Genomic DNA, 12,935 nt, shown 5'->3' on the forward strand with positions numbered 1-12,935 from the left:
TGTGCACCCGCCGCCGCCCGCAGCAGGAGGAGCAGCGGGAGGAGGAGGAGGAGGAGGAAGGGAGCAGCAGCCGCCCGCCCGCAGCGGGGTACACACGTGTGCGCGCAGCCTTCGACGGCCGCCCTCCAGCATGCTCCGCGGAGCCTCGCAGGGCAGACCGGCGGAGAGGAGCTGAGAGGAGCTGGTCGTGGCCGCGGGAGAAAAGGAGAGAACACAGAGGAGAAGCTCCGCCGAAACCTCTGCACGCCCGTCCCGTCTGGCCCACCCCCACCGCCCGCAACCTCTCCGAAAGAGCGGTGGTCCCGCAGCATGGGCGGCCGAAGCCCCCTCGCCGCGGGGTCCCGCGGGGCCGCTGTCCTGGTGCTGTTTTTGGGGTGCATCGCCCTCTGCTCCGCCGTGGAGGAAAAGAAAGGTAAGGGCGAGGGGAGGCGCGGAGGTCCCGCCGCAGCCGCCGCTTTGCCGGCTGCGTCCCGTGGGACGGCAGGAGCCGGGGCTGCGGGCGGCGTCCCGCCGCGGCCTGCCGGGGGAGCGGCGGAGGGAAAGCCCCGACTACTTCTGTTCTTAAAACCCAAGAATTAGAGAAGAGAAAAGAAACCAGTCCTGTAGTAGCGATCACGCAGCTCAGACTTCCTGATTCTAGGCTTATTTTCTTTCGGGGGGGTGGAGGGGATAGAAGGGAATGAGTTTTGACACATCTCACCGGTGGTGCTGCTCTTCTCTCGCGTTTCTCTTTTATTTTTTTTTTCCCCTTCTCCTTTCGCACCGTTCCCGCTCTGCCCAATCGCTCCCCGGAGCGCTCTTCCCCGGCCGGGCGGCGGGCTCAGCTCCGCGCCGGGCGGCCGCCCGCCCGTCCCGCACCGCCGCTGCCGGGAACCCCGCGGTGGTGGGGGAGAGCCGCGTACCTTCCGAGTAGTCGCCTCTCCGGGAATCCTAAGCTGTCGCCCTGACCCGGACACCTCCGCTTGCGGTGTTTAATAATAATAATAATTAAAGAACAATGTGTACACCTGGGAAGGCATCGGGAGGGCGTGGAAAGAGGGGAAACTTCGTGCGTGCTCGGGTTCCCCGGTGGTTGGAAAGAGGAGCGGTTTATCCCCAGCGTGGAGCAGCAGCCCCTTGTCCCGGCTGTGCCGGCGCTGTCACCCCTGGCAGTGACCGCCCAGCGCGGCGGTGCGTGGGAACGGCGCGGAGCGGGCGCCTCCGGCTCGGGCTGTCTGGCGGTGCCCGTGCCGTGGGTTGGGGGTTTTGGGGGGGGTGGGGGTTGTTGTTTTTTGGGTTTCTTTTCGAAACTGGTTTATAGGCTGAGAGAGCGTTTCAGAGCCGTGGCTTTTTCTCTCTGTGCGGTGGCGTTCGCTCTCTGTGAGTTGGGAGAGCAGGCCCCGGCTGCTGTCCCAGGCAGAGTGCAGTCCTCTTTATCTTGGAAATCTGCCAGCCAGGAAAAAAATGCAGATTCGGGTGGTGGTTTCGTTATGGTTTTGTGTTGGGTTTTTTTTCCTCTCCTTCTTCTTTCATTCTTTTTAAAGAAAAAGCGGGAGAAGAGAGCCAATAGTTTTTAGCAGGAGCGATGCAGGGCTTAAAGCAACCCAGTTAGTCTTTCGTGACTGTGGATGGTAAAACTGCCCCAAAAGGGAGAAGCACCCTGGCCAAAAGAACTAGTTGCACAACCTTCAAAAACTGGAGAGATTGTCTTGTTCCAGAAGTCAAGTTCATACCTGTTGTTGATGTAACATGGGCAGTTTGTCTTTCCCGGTTTTCTTTTTTGAATGTTTTTTTTCCCTGTCACCCTTTGAAAACGATGAGAAGTGAGGTGGCCCTGTCTGCTGTGCTTGTGTTAAAAGTCTTCTGAGGTACAGTCTCAGGTGCACATACCCTGTAGAATATCTAAAGAGTGTGTAGAATATATAAAGTGTGAGGAGAAAGACTTTGTTTATAGTGCTTAATACTGTGTTTCATAAACTTAGGAGGGTGTCAGTAATTTGAGGATTACTAAATAATCAACAGCTAAGTGATAAACCCAACAGATTACTCTTGGTGTGTTCTGTCAGCAAGTAACTGTTCCTCTGAGGAGAGCTGGAGCTTCAGTCGCAGAGGTGAAGGTAGAAGAATTTCTTCGGGAAGTGTGAATCTGTCAATTGGTCTTTTAGTTTCTCCCCACACTTGAGGATTAGCAAGAACATAAATCAGGGGTACAAAAAGTAGCAGCATTTGAGAATTGTGAGGTTTTGGTGTGAAGTGACAGGTCCAACAGCTAACAGAGCATCAGTGTATGCGGAGGACCTGCCTCCTTGGTCAAGTGACAGGACCCAGTATCAGAATTCTGAGTAATTCTGGAAGTAAATGTGCCATAGTATGCAACACACTCCTGAGTGTTAGGACTGAATTACACGGATTTTAGAAGGTCAAATTGTTTACGAAATTGCACTTTTAAAAATTTCAACCTGATTTGTTCTATTACCAAAAAGAGGATGTGTTTCCAAAAAAAAAAAAAAAAAAGTACCTGGGCAAATATTGTTTTGTTAGAAAAATGTCAGAATCAACCAATAAAATCTGATCAACATAATGTTTGAATGGAAATTTAAATACGATTGTGTCCTTTCCAGAAAGTTTAGAATTAATTCTTTGAATATGGATGAGAGAACTGGGTCAGTTGTAACAGGTAATACTCTAGTCATTAAGGTACAGAGAAAAAACCCTAATTGTGAGTATTCAGAACTAAATGGCACTGCAGGAAACTGAAGTACCCTCACTGGGATGGGTACTTGCCACTGTCTCCATCTACCTGCTGTGATGTTGACCTAGATTAACCACAGTAACCACAGTGGAACTAGTCTGGTTTTTCACTCTGTTGTGATTTTTCATGGTGGGGTTCTGGTGGCGGAGGGGGGCTGTAGGGGTGGCTTCTGCATGGAACAGCTAGAAGCTTTCCCTAGGCCCGACAGAGCAAACACCAGCTGGGCTCAAGGCTGGACCTGCCGCTGACCAAGGCCATCAGCAACCCTGGGAATCACATTTAAGAGAAAAACACCCCACAAGCAGCTGCATTTTGCCACTAGAGAAGGGAGTGAGAAGATAAAAGGAACTATGCAGACACTAAGGCCAGGGAAGGTGGGGCAGTGGCACCCCAGGTGTGGGAGAGAAAGATGCCCCTGCAGCCTGTGAAGAAACCCATGGTGGAGTGGGTTGGAGACATATGGAAGACACTGTGACCCATGTTGGAGCAAGCCCCAGACAGCAGATCTGCAGCCCATGAAGGAGGAGAGAGAGAGAGAGGGAGGTCTACACCAGAGCAGGTTTGCTGGGTGGAGTGTGGGAATGGTGACTCCATGGAGCACCAGGTTGGAGCAATCTGAGCCTGAGAGACATTCTGTGGTTCTGTGACTGCACCCCATAGAAGTGACCCATGCTGGGGCAACTGGTGAGTAGCTGAAGCCCCATGGGAAAGGACTCATGTTGGAGAAGTTCATGGAGGACTGTCTCCCATGGGTGGGACCCCATGCTGGAGCAGGGGAAGGGTGTGACGAATGCTCCTGCCCCTTGTTGTGTGTCTGTGTGTCCCCCGCCCCCTTCCCACTTTTCGGTGTTATATGTTGGCTTTATATCTCTAGTTTTGATCCGTAGCTGCAGCCCCTGTGGGATGGGAGCGTGCTGTGCAGTGTTGGGAGCGTGCATGCAGACATGCTCGACATCTCGGTAGCTGCCAAAGTTGGCTGCAATGGCCTTCAGTAGCAGAGAGTTTTCAGAAATAAGTGTGGATGTGGAAGCATTCCTTTCCATGTGAAATGGAAAAGCTCCATCTAATACCCTGCACAGTGTTTACTTGTAGGCTACATGTGTACCACTACTCTGTATTGCTGCCCTTTACACTGTTTTGCAGTTGCTGCTCTGTATATCATTACATACTTTCTTGGACGGATATATACAGGTAGACTTAATCTTTGTGGATTATGTAGGGCTTGATCTGGTTATTTGCAGGCATCCCGTGCCCTTGCAGATGCCCGCTGGTGTAACCTGGCTGCTGCTCCATGGGAGCACCGATCTTGCAGGGGGATCCCTATGAAACGGACCTGCTGGTGGGGGCTGTTACAGGAGCGAGTGCGGTGGTCTGCAGCTTGTCTGAGGAGTCAGCAGTGTCCTCTGCCTGCCTGGTGCCAGGCACCATGTTGCAGGTGAAGGACATCTCATGCCCCTCTTACAGTGCCTGGGCTGCTGGTACACTGTTGTGTCATTCCTGGAGTTGTGTTACTACTACTGATGCAAGTGGAGTTTTCTGTGTGGAGACAGGAGTGAGTGTGTGTGTGTGTGTAGGTATTTATTATCTAAAGTCTTGTCTATATACACCCCCTCCTTTTTTTTTTTTTTTTTTCTTTTCAGCAAATGAACTTTTTTGGATTTGGAAACTAAAATAAATCTGTGCAGCCTTGGCAGTGAGTGCAGTTAGAGACACGGAAATTTGTATATCGATACAAGCCAGTTTGGTGAAATAATGTAATTAAATAAGTAACCTTGACTTCAGAGTTGCTGTTACTCCAGTGCTTAAACCTGTGAATGATTAAGAACAGAACTCAAATCTTCCCATCGTTGGTGATGATTTCTGATAAGCAGGTGAAGGGAAGGTGGCAGCAGGCACCTGCGTAATTCAGGCCATCTGCAAAATACAGTGATGATGTGTAAAATGCCACAAAAGAAACAGACCCTTAGCAAAGCGTGTGCTTGGTGAGCAAACAACAGGCTGAAGTGACAGTAGTAAACACAAATGTGTTATTTCTTGCATCAAGAGTTCATTAAGAGATCTGCAAATAAATCAAGATCAATGCCCTGGAGACTTCACAATCAGAGCAGTCCGTTGTAATTTATTTGTTAATTTATAGAGAGAGACTTCCAGGGAGTGTCGCGCGATGCCATTATGGTCCTCAGGGCTGACTTTTGCATTCGGGTATCCATGTATCACTGGAATCACTGGGATATGCTAGCTTTAGCAGCAAGATAGCTGACTAGCCAAACCAGTTCCTTTGGAAGGTGTCTTTATCTTCCTTGAGCACAATCTACCTTTGCTTAATAGCTTTCAGAAAAGATCCTAGTGAAGGTTTGCTTCATTTTAGGGATGGTGACTTGGAATGTTTTTTGTGTAGAAACTGTTGATGCTGCCAACAGTTGATTAGTCCAAGTTTTGGTAGCTGTGTATGCATCAGAGGGAGCAGTCACCCTGTGTGTGCGAGTGGAGTATCACAGAAAGAACTAACACACATTCGAAATTGGTCGTCAGCGTTTCACAATGTAAGTGTTGGTGTTTACAAGTATAAGAACTTGTGTCAAATCTCGTGTTAGGCTCCTAGCTGTACTCCAGAAGTGCTTCTGTAACACAAATGTGGTTGTGCTGTCAGAGAAATACTTTGGCTTGGAGAACTTTGTCGGGGAGAGGTACAGGATTGCCTGTACCCATAAAAACATCCTCCAAGGAGCACTTGGAAAGGTGACCCAGCTGACCAACCTTTTTAATACAGACTATTCAAAATGGGGCTGAGATCTTACTCTGTAAAATGATGACCTGCTAGCTAAAGTAATTGTTATTTTGGAAATGTGTGAATTGCATTAGGCATCTTCTATTTGTGTCTGTAATTTCTCAAACCCCCGTTCTCCTGTCCTGCTCTCCTTGTGCACCTATGAAGGAGAAATGCAGCTCTGTCGGTCAGGGCTCAGCTGGCACAGGAATCGCACTTAATCCAGCTAGGATTTTTCTAGTTTTAGCAGAAAGGGAAAGTTATTAGGAAAGGCAGCAGAGCTTTTATTTGCTCCTCGGTGGAAGGCACGTTCTTGTTTTTCTTCGTTTCCCGGATTTGCTGTGTAGCCGTTGTAGAAGGTGCGTGGCCTCTGATGAATGCTCAAGCAGCAGTTACTGCTGCGAGGGGATAGTCACCTGCCTTGAGTTTAGCTTGAGCAACATGCCTCACCGTTGAGCACAGTTGGAAAAGTTAGTGCAGAATTTGGCTCTCTGGGGCCTAGCAGTGCTTCGGCCAGCTCCTGTGTCGGGGACCACGGCTGAGTAGGAGCTGCTGCTTCATGGAGCTCAGGGGTACAGTTGGAACAATGACGAAGATCAGTGGGGAGGCCATCACCTCCAGGATGCACCCTCTGAACCAGGATGATGCAAAAGCTGCCTTGGTACTGACTCACCAAAGCTCCTTGGTCCTCACCTGTTCTGGAGAGCTCGCAAAGTGCACGAGGAGACAGGGAACCCGCACTATGGATATATCAGCATTGTGTGGGTGGGGCTAGAAGGTGTTCAGGTGAACTGGGTGGGTGTTTTTTTTGCTAGGACATGATGGTATGCAGTGCTGGAGTCCACAGCTTGATGTTTTGTGTGTGCTGACAGTCGTTTGGCTCAGTGCAGTACACACCAACTCTGTTAAATGCATATTGATTTGACCTTCTCCTGTACCCTGTCACTTCCAGGAATGCTTTATTAGTAGGCACGGTATGAGATCCAGCGTCATTCCTGCCCATTCTGGCTGTTGATGTGCTACTTCATGGCTTCCAACTACAGCAAACTGGACTGTAATAGTTCTTTTTTAGGGCTGAATTTTGCTGACCTAACAGTATTGAGTAATAATGTGTTGGGATTTTTTTTCCCTTCAGAAATAGTTACAGAACATTTGGCGTGAATATGGACAGCAGAAGTCATTCCTAAAGGAAATATGGGGGGGGGGCAAACCATCTACTCCTCTGTACAGTGAGGTTGTACCAAAATAACCATCATCTTGAAGCAAGATTGTTACTTATTAAGAACGATGACATGCCTTGTAGTTCGTCTTGTAAGGAGAATATTTAGGTGTGGGTCTTGTGCTCTCTGTGCTTAATAATGTTACTGAGAGTTGCTCATAGGGAAAAATGTGAGAAACCAATTTATGAGGTTGTGTGCTTGAGCAGGAAAACTTTCTGATGGCCGGAGTGGAAAGAAGAGGCCCCGTGAGCCGGGCCACTGAGCTATGAAGTACCACACTGCACTTTTAAGTTTTATTATTAATTTTTTTTTAAAAAGCGTCGCTTGGAGGGAGTGGGGCTGGATTTATGTAGCCTGTTAAAGGAGTGCGAGCTTTCTTTTTGAAGTTTTAAAGCAAAGGGAGTTGTGCCTGTTGACAGATCCGTGCAAGGCAGATGCAAGGTTCCTCCTCCTGCCAGCGTGCCGTCTCCTGCCCAGCACATCTGTGTACATGAAAGTAAACATCTACGTGTCCACATGCATGTTGTACTATTAAAATGCATCAAATCATGGGTGGATTATGTTTGTTTCGGCAGTTGAAGTGGGAAGGCGGGGATAAAATACCCAAAACCTGGGAAAAAGAGTAACTTCCAGTCAAACAGAAGCAAATATGTTAGGGTGGTTTTAGTGAAGTGAAGAAAAACAACCACCCACCAACAAATAAACCTTGCTTTAGGATAATTGGGAAGACTAAATTTGACCTGGGACCATTCTTTTTCTTTTTAAGTTGGGTAAGAAGGAAAATGAAGCGCCGTTTGAAATGAAAATTTGCAGGTTTATTTTGAAAATACCAGAACACCACTTGATTTTCTTATGCCTCCCTCCCACTCATTTTTCTGGCCAAGGCATGTTTGCTGAGTTTGGCTCAAATTAATGAACTAACTTCAATTCGCTTCTTCTCACCCTCTGAAAAGCTTCAGGTTTTGGAGGGTGGGGTAAATTGTCATTTATATACACGCAAATAGCTCCACTCGGATTTGGGTGAATGTTAAGTAGAGATAAATGCGGTCCAGAATGTTTGTGATCACTTTTCTCCCATTTTCATCAAAGGAAGTAATTAATAACAATGAGAAAATAATAAAAATATTGAAATAAAAATATATATAAGTATAAAAAAAAAAAAAAACCTTGGTATCCATTACCTCCCAGACCTACTTATGTTTGGTACCATCACCATACCTTGCTAACCTCTGACTGGAGGAGGAGCTGGAGGCATGGAGCTTCCTTGCTGGAGGTGCACAAGCAGGCAGGCTGGGGCTTTGGGCAGGCAGGGTGAGAGGTGCGGAGCAGTAGCAATGCCCCAAGGGCCGGCGGCGCTGCTTGTGTGGGTTAAAAGCCGCCTTCTCCATCTAGCGGTTACTGCTCTGTGGTTCCTTTACCTTGCAAAGGTGCTGCGTGAAGGATGGGTTGCTGCCTCAGGTGTACCCTCCGGCTCCCTGGAAGAGCAGTGGGTTTGTCAGCCCCCTCCATCCCAAACAAAAAATAAAAAGAAGAAGAAATGACTGCAGGACTAGCAAAAGCAGTTTTACCAGAACCGCTCTGCCAGGGTAGACAGCTTCTGTGGTGTGGGGGCCAGCAGGGCTGGGCAAGCCGTCAGGGACTGCGTCAGGCAGGATGTTTCCTGGGGAAAATGTGGAAGGAAGGAAGGAGGGGAAGGTACAAACCAGCAGTCTTGATGACAGGATAGTGGTGTTTTAGCTCTGGCTTTTACAAGAAGAAAATTATCAGTTTGTGGGAACGGGGTTTGTGTGCGTTTGGTAATCAAAATGCAGTGGCATAATCCCTGCCTTCCCATCACCAGATTCAACAGTAAATATGAAGATAACCAGAAAGAGCCCTGGAAATCGGCTGCTCTTGGCACTGGGGCACTACGTGCTCACACAGCACTTCTCCTCGGTAGGGAAAAAGTATTATTTTTGCCTGTCCAGAGCCACGGAGTCTTTGAATGGTTGCCTGAGGCAACACAGCTGGTCCCTGGTGAAGTTGACTGCTAGGATTTTTGGCCTCCTGCCCCATGCCCAAGCCAATGATAAACACTGCCTGGAGTCGAAGGTAACCAACGTCGGGGCTTACTCGCAAGCTTTGAAATGATGCCTCATGCAGAGCAACGTTCCCTTCCTTCCTGAAGGCCCTTCTGCACATCCTTCCTTGGGGGTATGTCCCTTGGTGGAGGCTGGCCAAAGCCTGGCATGTGGTGACGTGTGGTGACATACATCTGGCTTGGCTCCTTGGGACCAGAGCATGCTTGTTCTCCACCTGCACTAGAGCTCAGCATGCCTGGCCCCTTGCTCCACTGCCCTGGGGGAAGCCCCAGCACCTCCTGAAATAACAGCGGCATGAGACGGTAGCTGCAAATCAAGGTTGGCGGTAAGCAGATATAAAGCCTGAACTGTTTCCTCAGTGATGCTTCTTACATAGCCGCAGCAAAGTTGTGATGGCAGTTTTCATATTTGCAAGGCCTAGCTGAAAAAAGAAACCCCAAAAAACAAAGCACAAACAAAGACAGATGCCCAAAAGAGACTGTAGCTGCTTCTCTCTGTGGATATGTATTCGCACCCCCTGTTAAGATCTGAAACGCATGCATTCACTTCTGAAAGTTGAACTTGATTTACATCTGAGTTGGTAGGCATTTCTTCTTGAGACCAGTGTACTTCAACCCTGCAAAGTGCAGTTAAGGCTGCTTGCCTTAAACTGTTGGTAAGCAATCCTGTCATCCTGGAAATGCCGTTTTTTCGTTGCACATAATTAACCAAGTCTTTAAAAATGAAATAAAAATCTTGTGTTCAAAATGCTTTTGTGCAACAGTCTTATTTTCTGAAGCTCACTCGGGAGGTAAGCCTAAGGAAGGAGGCATGGTTCAAGGAAGAAGCTTGTTTTAGCAGTTGGGTCGGTTATTTCAACAGTGCCTTTAGCAAAGTAGCGAGAGGCGGTTTGCACAAATCAGTAACTAGTTCCCATGATTCAGATTGAATCACGTAGTTCCAAGTCATTTGAATAAATAAATGACTTCTAGTAAATGAGACAACCTCTGCAATTAGGATGGCATGCTGCATATTTCATGATATTTATTATGTGGTTTCCAATAGATATGATTAAGTTGGGTTACGCTTGGAATGCTAGGTGGCATTTCGACACCAGCCACTTAACCAAAGCGAGGTTACGCATTTGTTGTGTACAGGTGGCATTGTGCTGGATCTTCAACACTCAGGTTTTCTCATTGATTTTATACAAGCAGATACTTAATAGGGAAAAGGAGTCACCTTGCCGTGTGCACCTTCATTTTCTTTAATTGTAGTGGGAAATTCTTAAGCAGGTGCTTCCCAAATGTTTGTAGTTTGCTGTAATCTTACCTTTCCTTCATGTCTTCCTGGGCCGTCAACTCCAATGGATGGACCATAACCAGAGAAGCAGAAAACTGCTTTTCTTTGATTGGACTGCAATGCTTTTCTTAGGTTGGATTGCTCCTGGATTGCATTGGTGTTTCCAAGAGGATGTGCTTCATGGTTCACCTCCAACTTATGCTTTGGGTTTGGACCTGTGACGAGAGCATCATAATTTGGCGTAGAAGACAGGGTAGCAAAGATCTTCTTGACCTGTTCCCTAAAGTTATTTTTTAGTTTGTTCTAATTTTAAGTAGCTGCATTGTGCAATCAAAAAAAAGCCCATGTGGTTTTGGCGTTGTGAAAGAAAAAGTATGTCCACTTTATTACTCTGTCATAACTGGTTATGCCATGCACAAAGCAATGTTGATTAATTTCAGAAAATGCACCCTGAGCTATCAAAGGCAATAAGCAGCTCTGACTGATGGTGTGCTTTGGGAATATGGAGAATAGGTGAGATTTGGGGACCTACTGGCCATGTGATCATCTGGTTTATATGGAAGAAACTTTTGGTACTGTGTTAGATGTGTAAGACACTAGGAATACCTACTTGATAAAACAGCCTTTCAAAATAGTGAAGATACCAGATCTTCAGTGCCAGATAAAAATACTGGTTTGCATATGTGATCACTGTTTCTTCTGCAAGTGGAAGTTACCGGTTCTCCTACCTGAAGGCATTGGTGGTGAACTTTGCACAAACTATGACTTTGGAAGCTGGGAAAAAAAATAAATCCTTCTTCACTCCCTTTAATTATTGGGAAGGGAAAGCTGTGGTAAGAACAGATATGACTAATGTTTGACAAGCTTGCTTCTAATGTGTTAAATCTGAAGGTACAGAGATCATCTCCTGGGCATATGAACACAAGGAAACCTCCCACCCACCCAAAAAATGTGGGGGAAGATGTCCTCGAGTCCTTGAGTGACAGCCCATCATGATACTGGGAACTGCTGAGCAGAAAATGCCTGTAGTTACAAGCTGTTATGTGTGTAGAGTATTTTTTCCTCTCTATTTTTGTTGCAACCTATTTTCTCATGAATGGAAACTTGACATTCTCACTTGTTGAACAAGATTCAATTTTTTTTTGCTGTGCTTCAGACCAGTTTTGCACCAAGGCCCTGCCTCCGCACCCCCCGCCCCCTGTCTTCCCCAAAACAAACAGAAAGCCACAAACAAAACAAAAAAAGAAACCAGAACACCACCCCCCCACCTCACCCCCCCCATTTTTTGGAAATAAAAGTGTTAGTTGGCAAAATCCTGGCTCTGGAAGCCGCCTTGTCAGAGAGAGACCATAATCAAAGCTATTTGGTCTCCACACAAACTTGGGTTTTGCACCACAAAGCAGTGTATTCTTGGTGTTTGATGAGAGTTGGGAAGTGGTGGAAGTGTGACTTTATTTTCAGAGTCAGATGAAGAGAGAGAAGTCACTCCTTGAAAAACTAGCCATTGGAAACCCTGGTAACAGACACATCTCCCCTCCCTCAGGTATTGATACAGGTCTTTTCCTTGGAGACCTGCAGTAATGAGAAGATAAATTATACCCATGAAGAGTGTCTTTTCTTCTTCAGGTTTCAGTATTTGAATTCTGAGTGGTGTCTGATCACTCACAGAGAGATTGACCTTACTGGGGCACAGTAGCTGACAGCAAGCTGATCGAGTTGATCATCCATATATGTGGACCATTTAGTGTTTGGCTTTCTAAGGCAAATCTCTATCCAGTCCTTGTTTACTTTGTAATTTTGGGGGACTAAGCACAGCCTTCCATCTGAAGTTTATCTCTGTGTAGCAGAGAAAAGCCAACATTAGAATTGAGCTGGTGTCTTTATGTCACAGGCTGAACAAAGTACACAAGGCTTGCGAGCTGCTATCAGCTCTGCGCTTTGCCTTTATTGTGGTGCTTGTAGTATCTAGGTAGGTATTGATGCCCTTATCACTTCCTCAAAATTAATGGCAGAAGTTGAGTCTCTGGGAGTGGGAGCAGGGGTGAGTATTTCACTGCAGATGCAGAAAAGGGAACAGGCAAGTTGTGTTTATGTTGTGTACTTGGCTTCCCCCTGTCTGGAAAGGAGGAAAAGTAGTTGAGTTGTGGCACTCTTGGTGCCAAAGGAAAAACGTGATCCCTTCTATTTGTGATTCCTAATTTGACCACTTACAATGAGGATATCTGCAGTAGGAGGCAAATTCGAAACTTCAGCATCTTCAGTTATCTGGTAAGATCTGATCATTACTTAAGTCACCTGTGCTAGGATATATGTCCAATTACTGGATCAGTTTGATATTTTTCTTTGGGATTTGAAAGGATTATAATTGAAATGCTGTCTCATTTCCATCTGGTCCTCAAAAGTAATTAAATGTATTGTCCGTCTGTTTCCTACCCTAATAAGCTCTGCAAGGTGCTCTTGTTAACGATTTTATTATTTCAGAGCCATCCTTGTTCTCTCTTTACCTCCTTAATGAGGCAGATCCCTTAGGCAGTGTCACTTTATCAGAGTTGTCTGTGGTAGATGAACTAATCCAGGACCATGGAAGTTTGTGTTCATTGGTGTGTAAGATGCTTCCATCAGTATGTGGGGGTAATTCTCCCTGACACTTAAAAGATTTGTCAAGCACAAGAAAGGAAGAACAGGCCCTTTTCCTAAATGAGGGTTGTCTTGATCCGAACAGCAGCAGTCTGGTTCACATCAATGAGCGCGTAGTATTCAGTGAATTAAGAGTAAAAATAGCTAATTAACACTTTCTCTGTTTCTTTTGTGTCTGGTCATTAGTCACTAGGAAAGTGTAGGATGGAAGATGCCAATGC

The 12,935-nt window shown here is 46.6% G+C and overlaps 1 protein-coding gene across 1 annotated transcript in view; it reads left to right on the forward strand.

Annotated features, from left to right (window-relative positions):
* Nucleotides 1-309: 309 nt before the first annotated feature.
* The window catches only part of EGFR (epidermal growth factor receptor), a gene marked incomplete at its 5' end in the record, with an annotated part of 159,111 nt that continues 146,485 nt past the window's right edge, over nt 310-12,935 (forward strand). The window contains one exon of the mRNA XM_084280568.1: nt 310-412. Within this exon, the coding sequence (XP_084136694.1) occupies nt 310-412 (103 nt within the window). The remainder of the gene's footprint in view (nt 413-12,935) is intronic.

This window comes from Gallinula chloropus (assembly GCF_964237585.1).
Source record: "Gallinula chloropus genome assembly, chromosome: 2".
Taxonomy (NCBI): Eukaryota; Metazoa; Chordata; class Aves; order Gruiformes; family Rallidae; genus Gallinula; species Gallinula chloropus.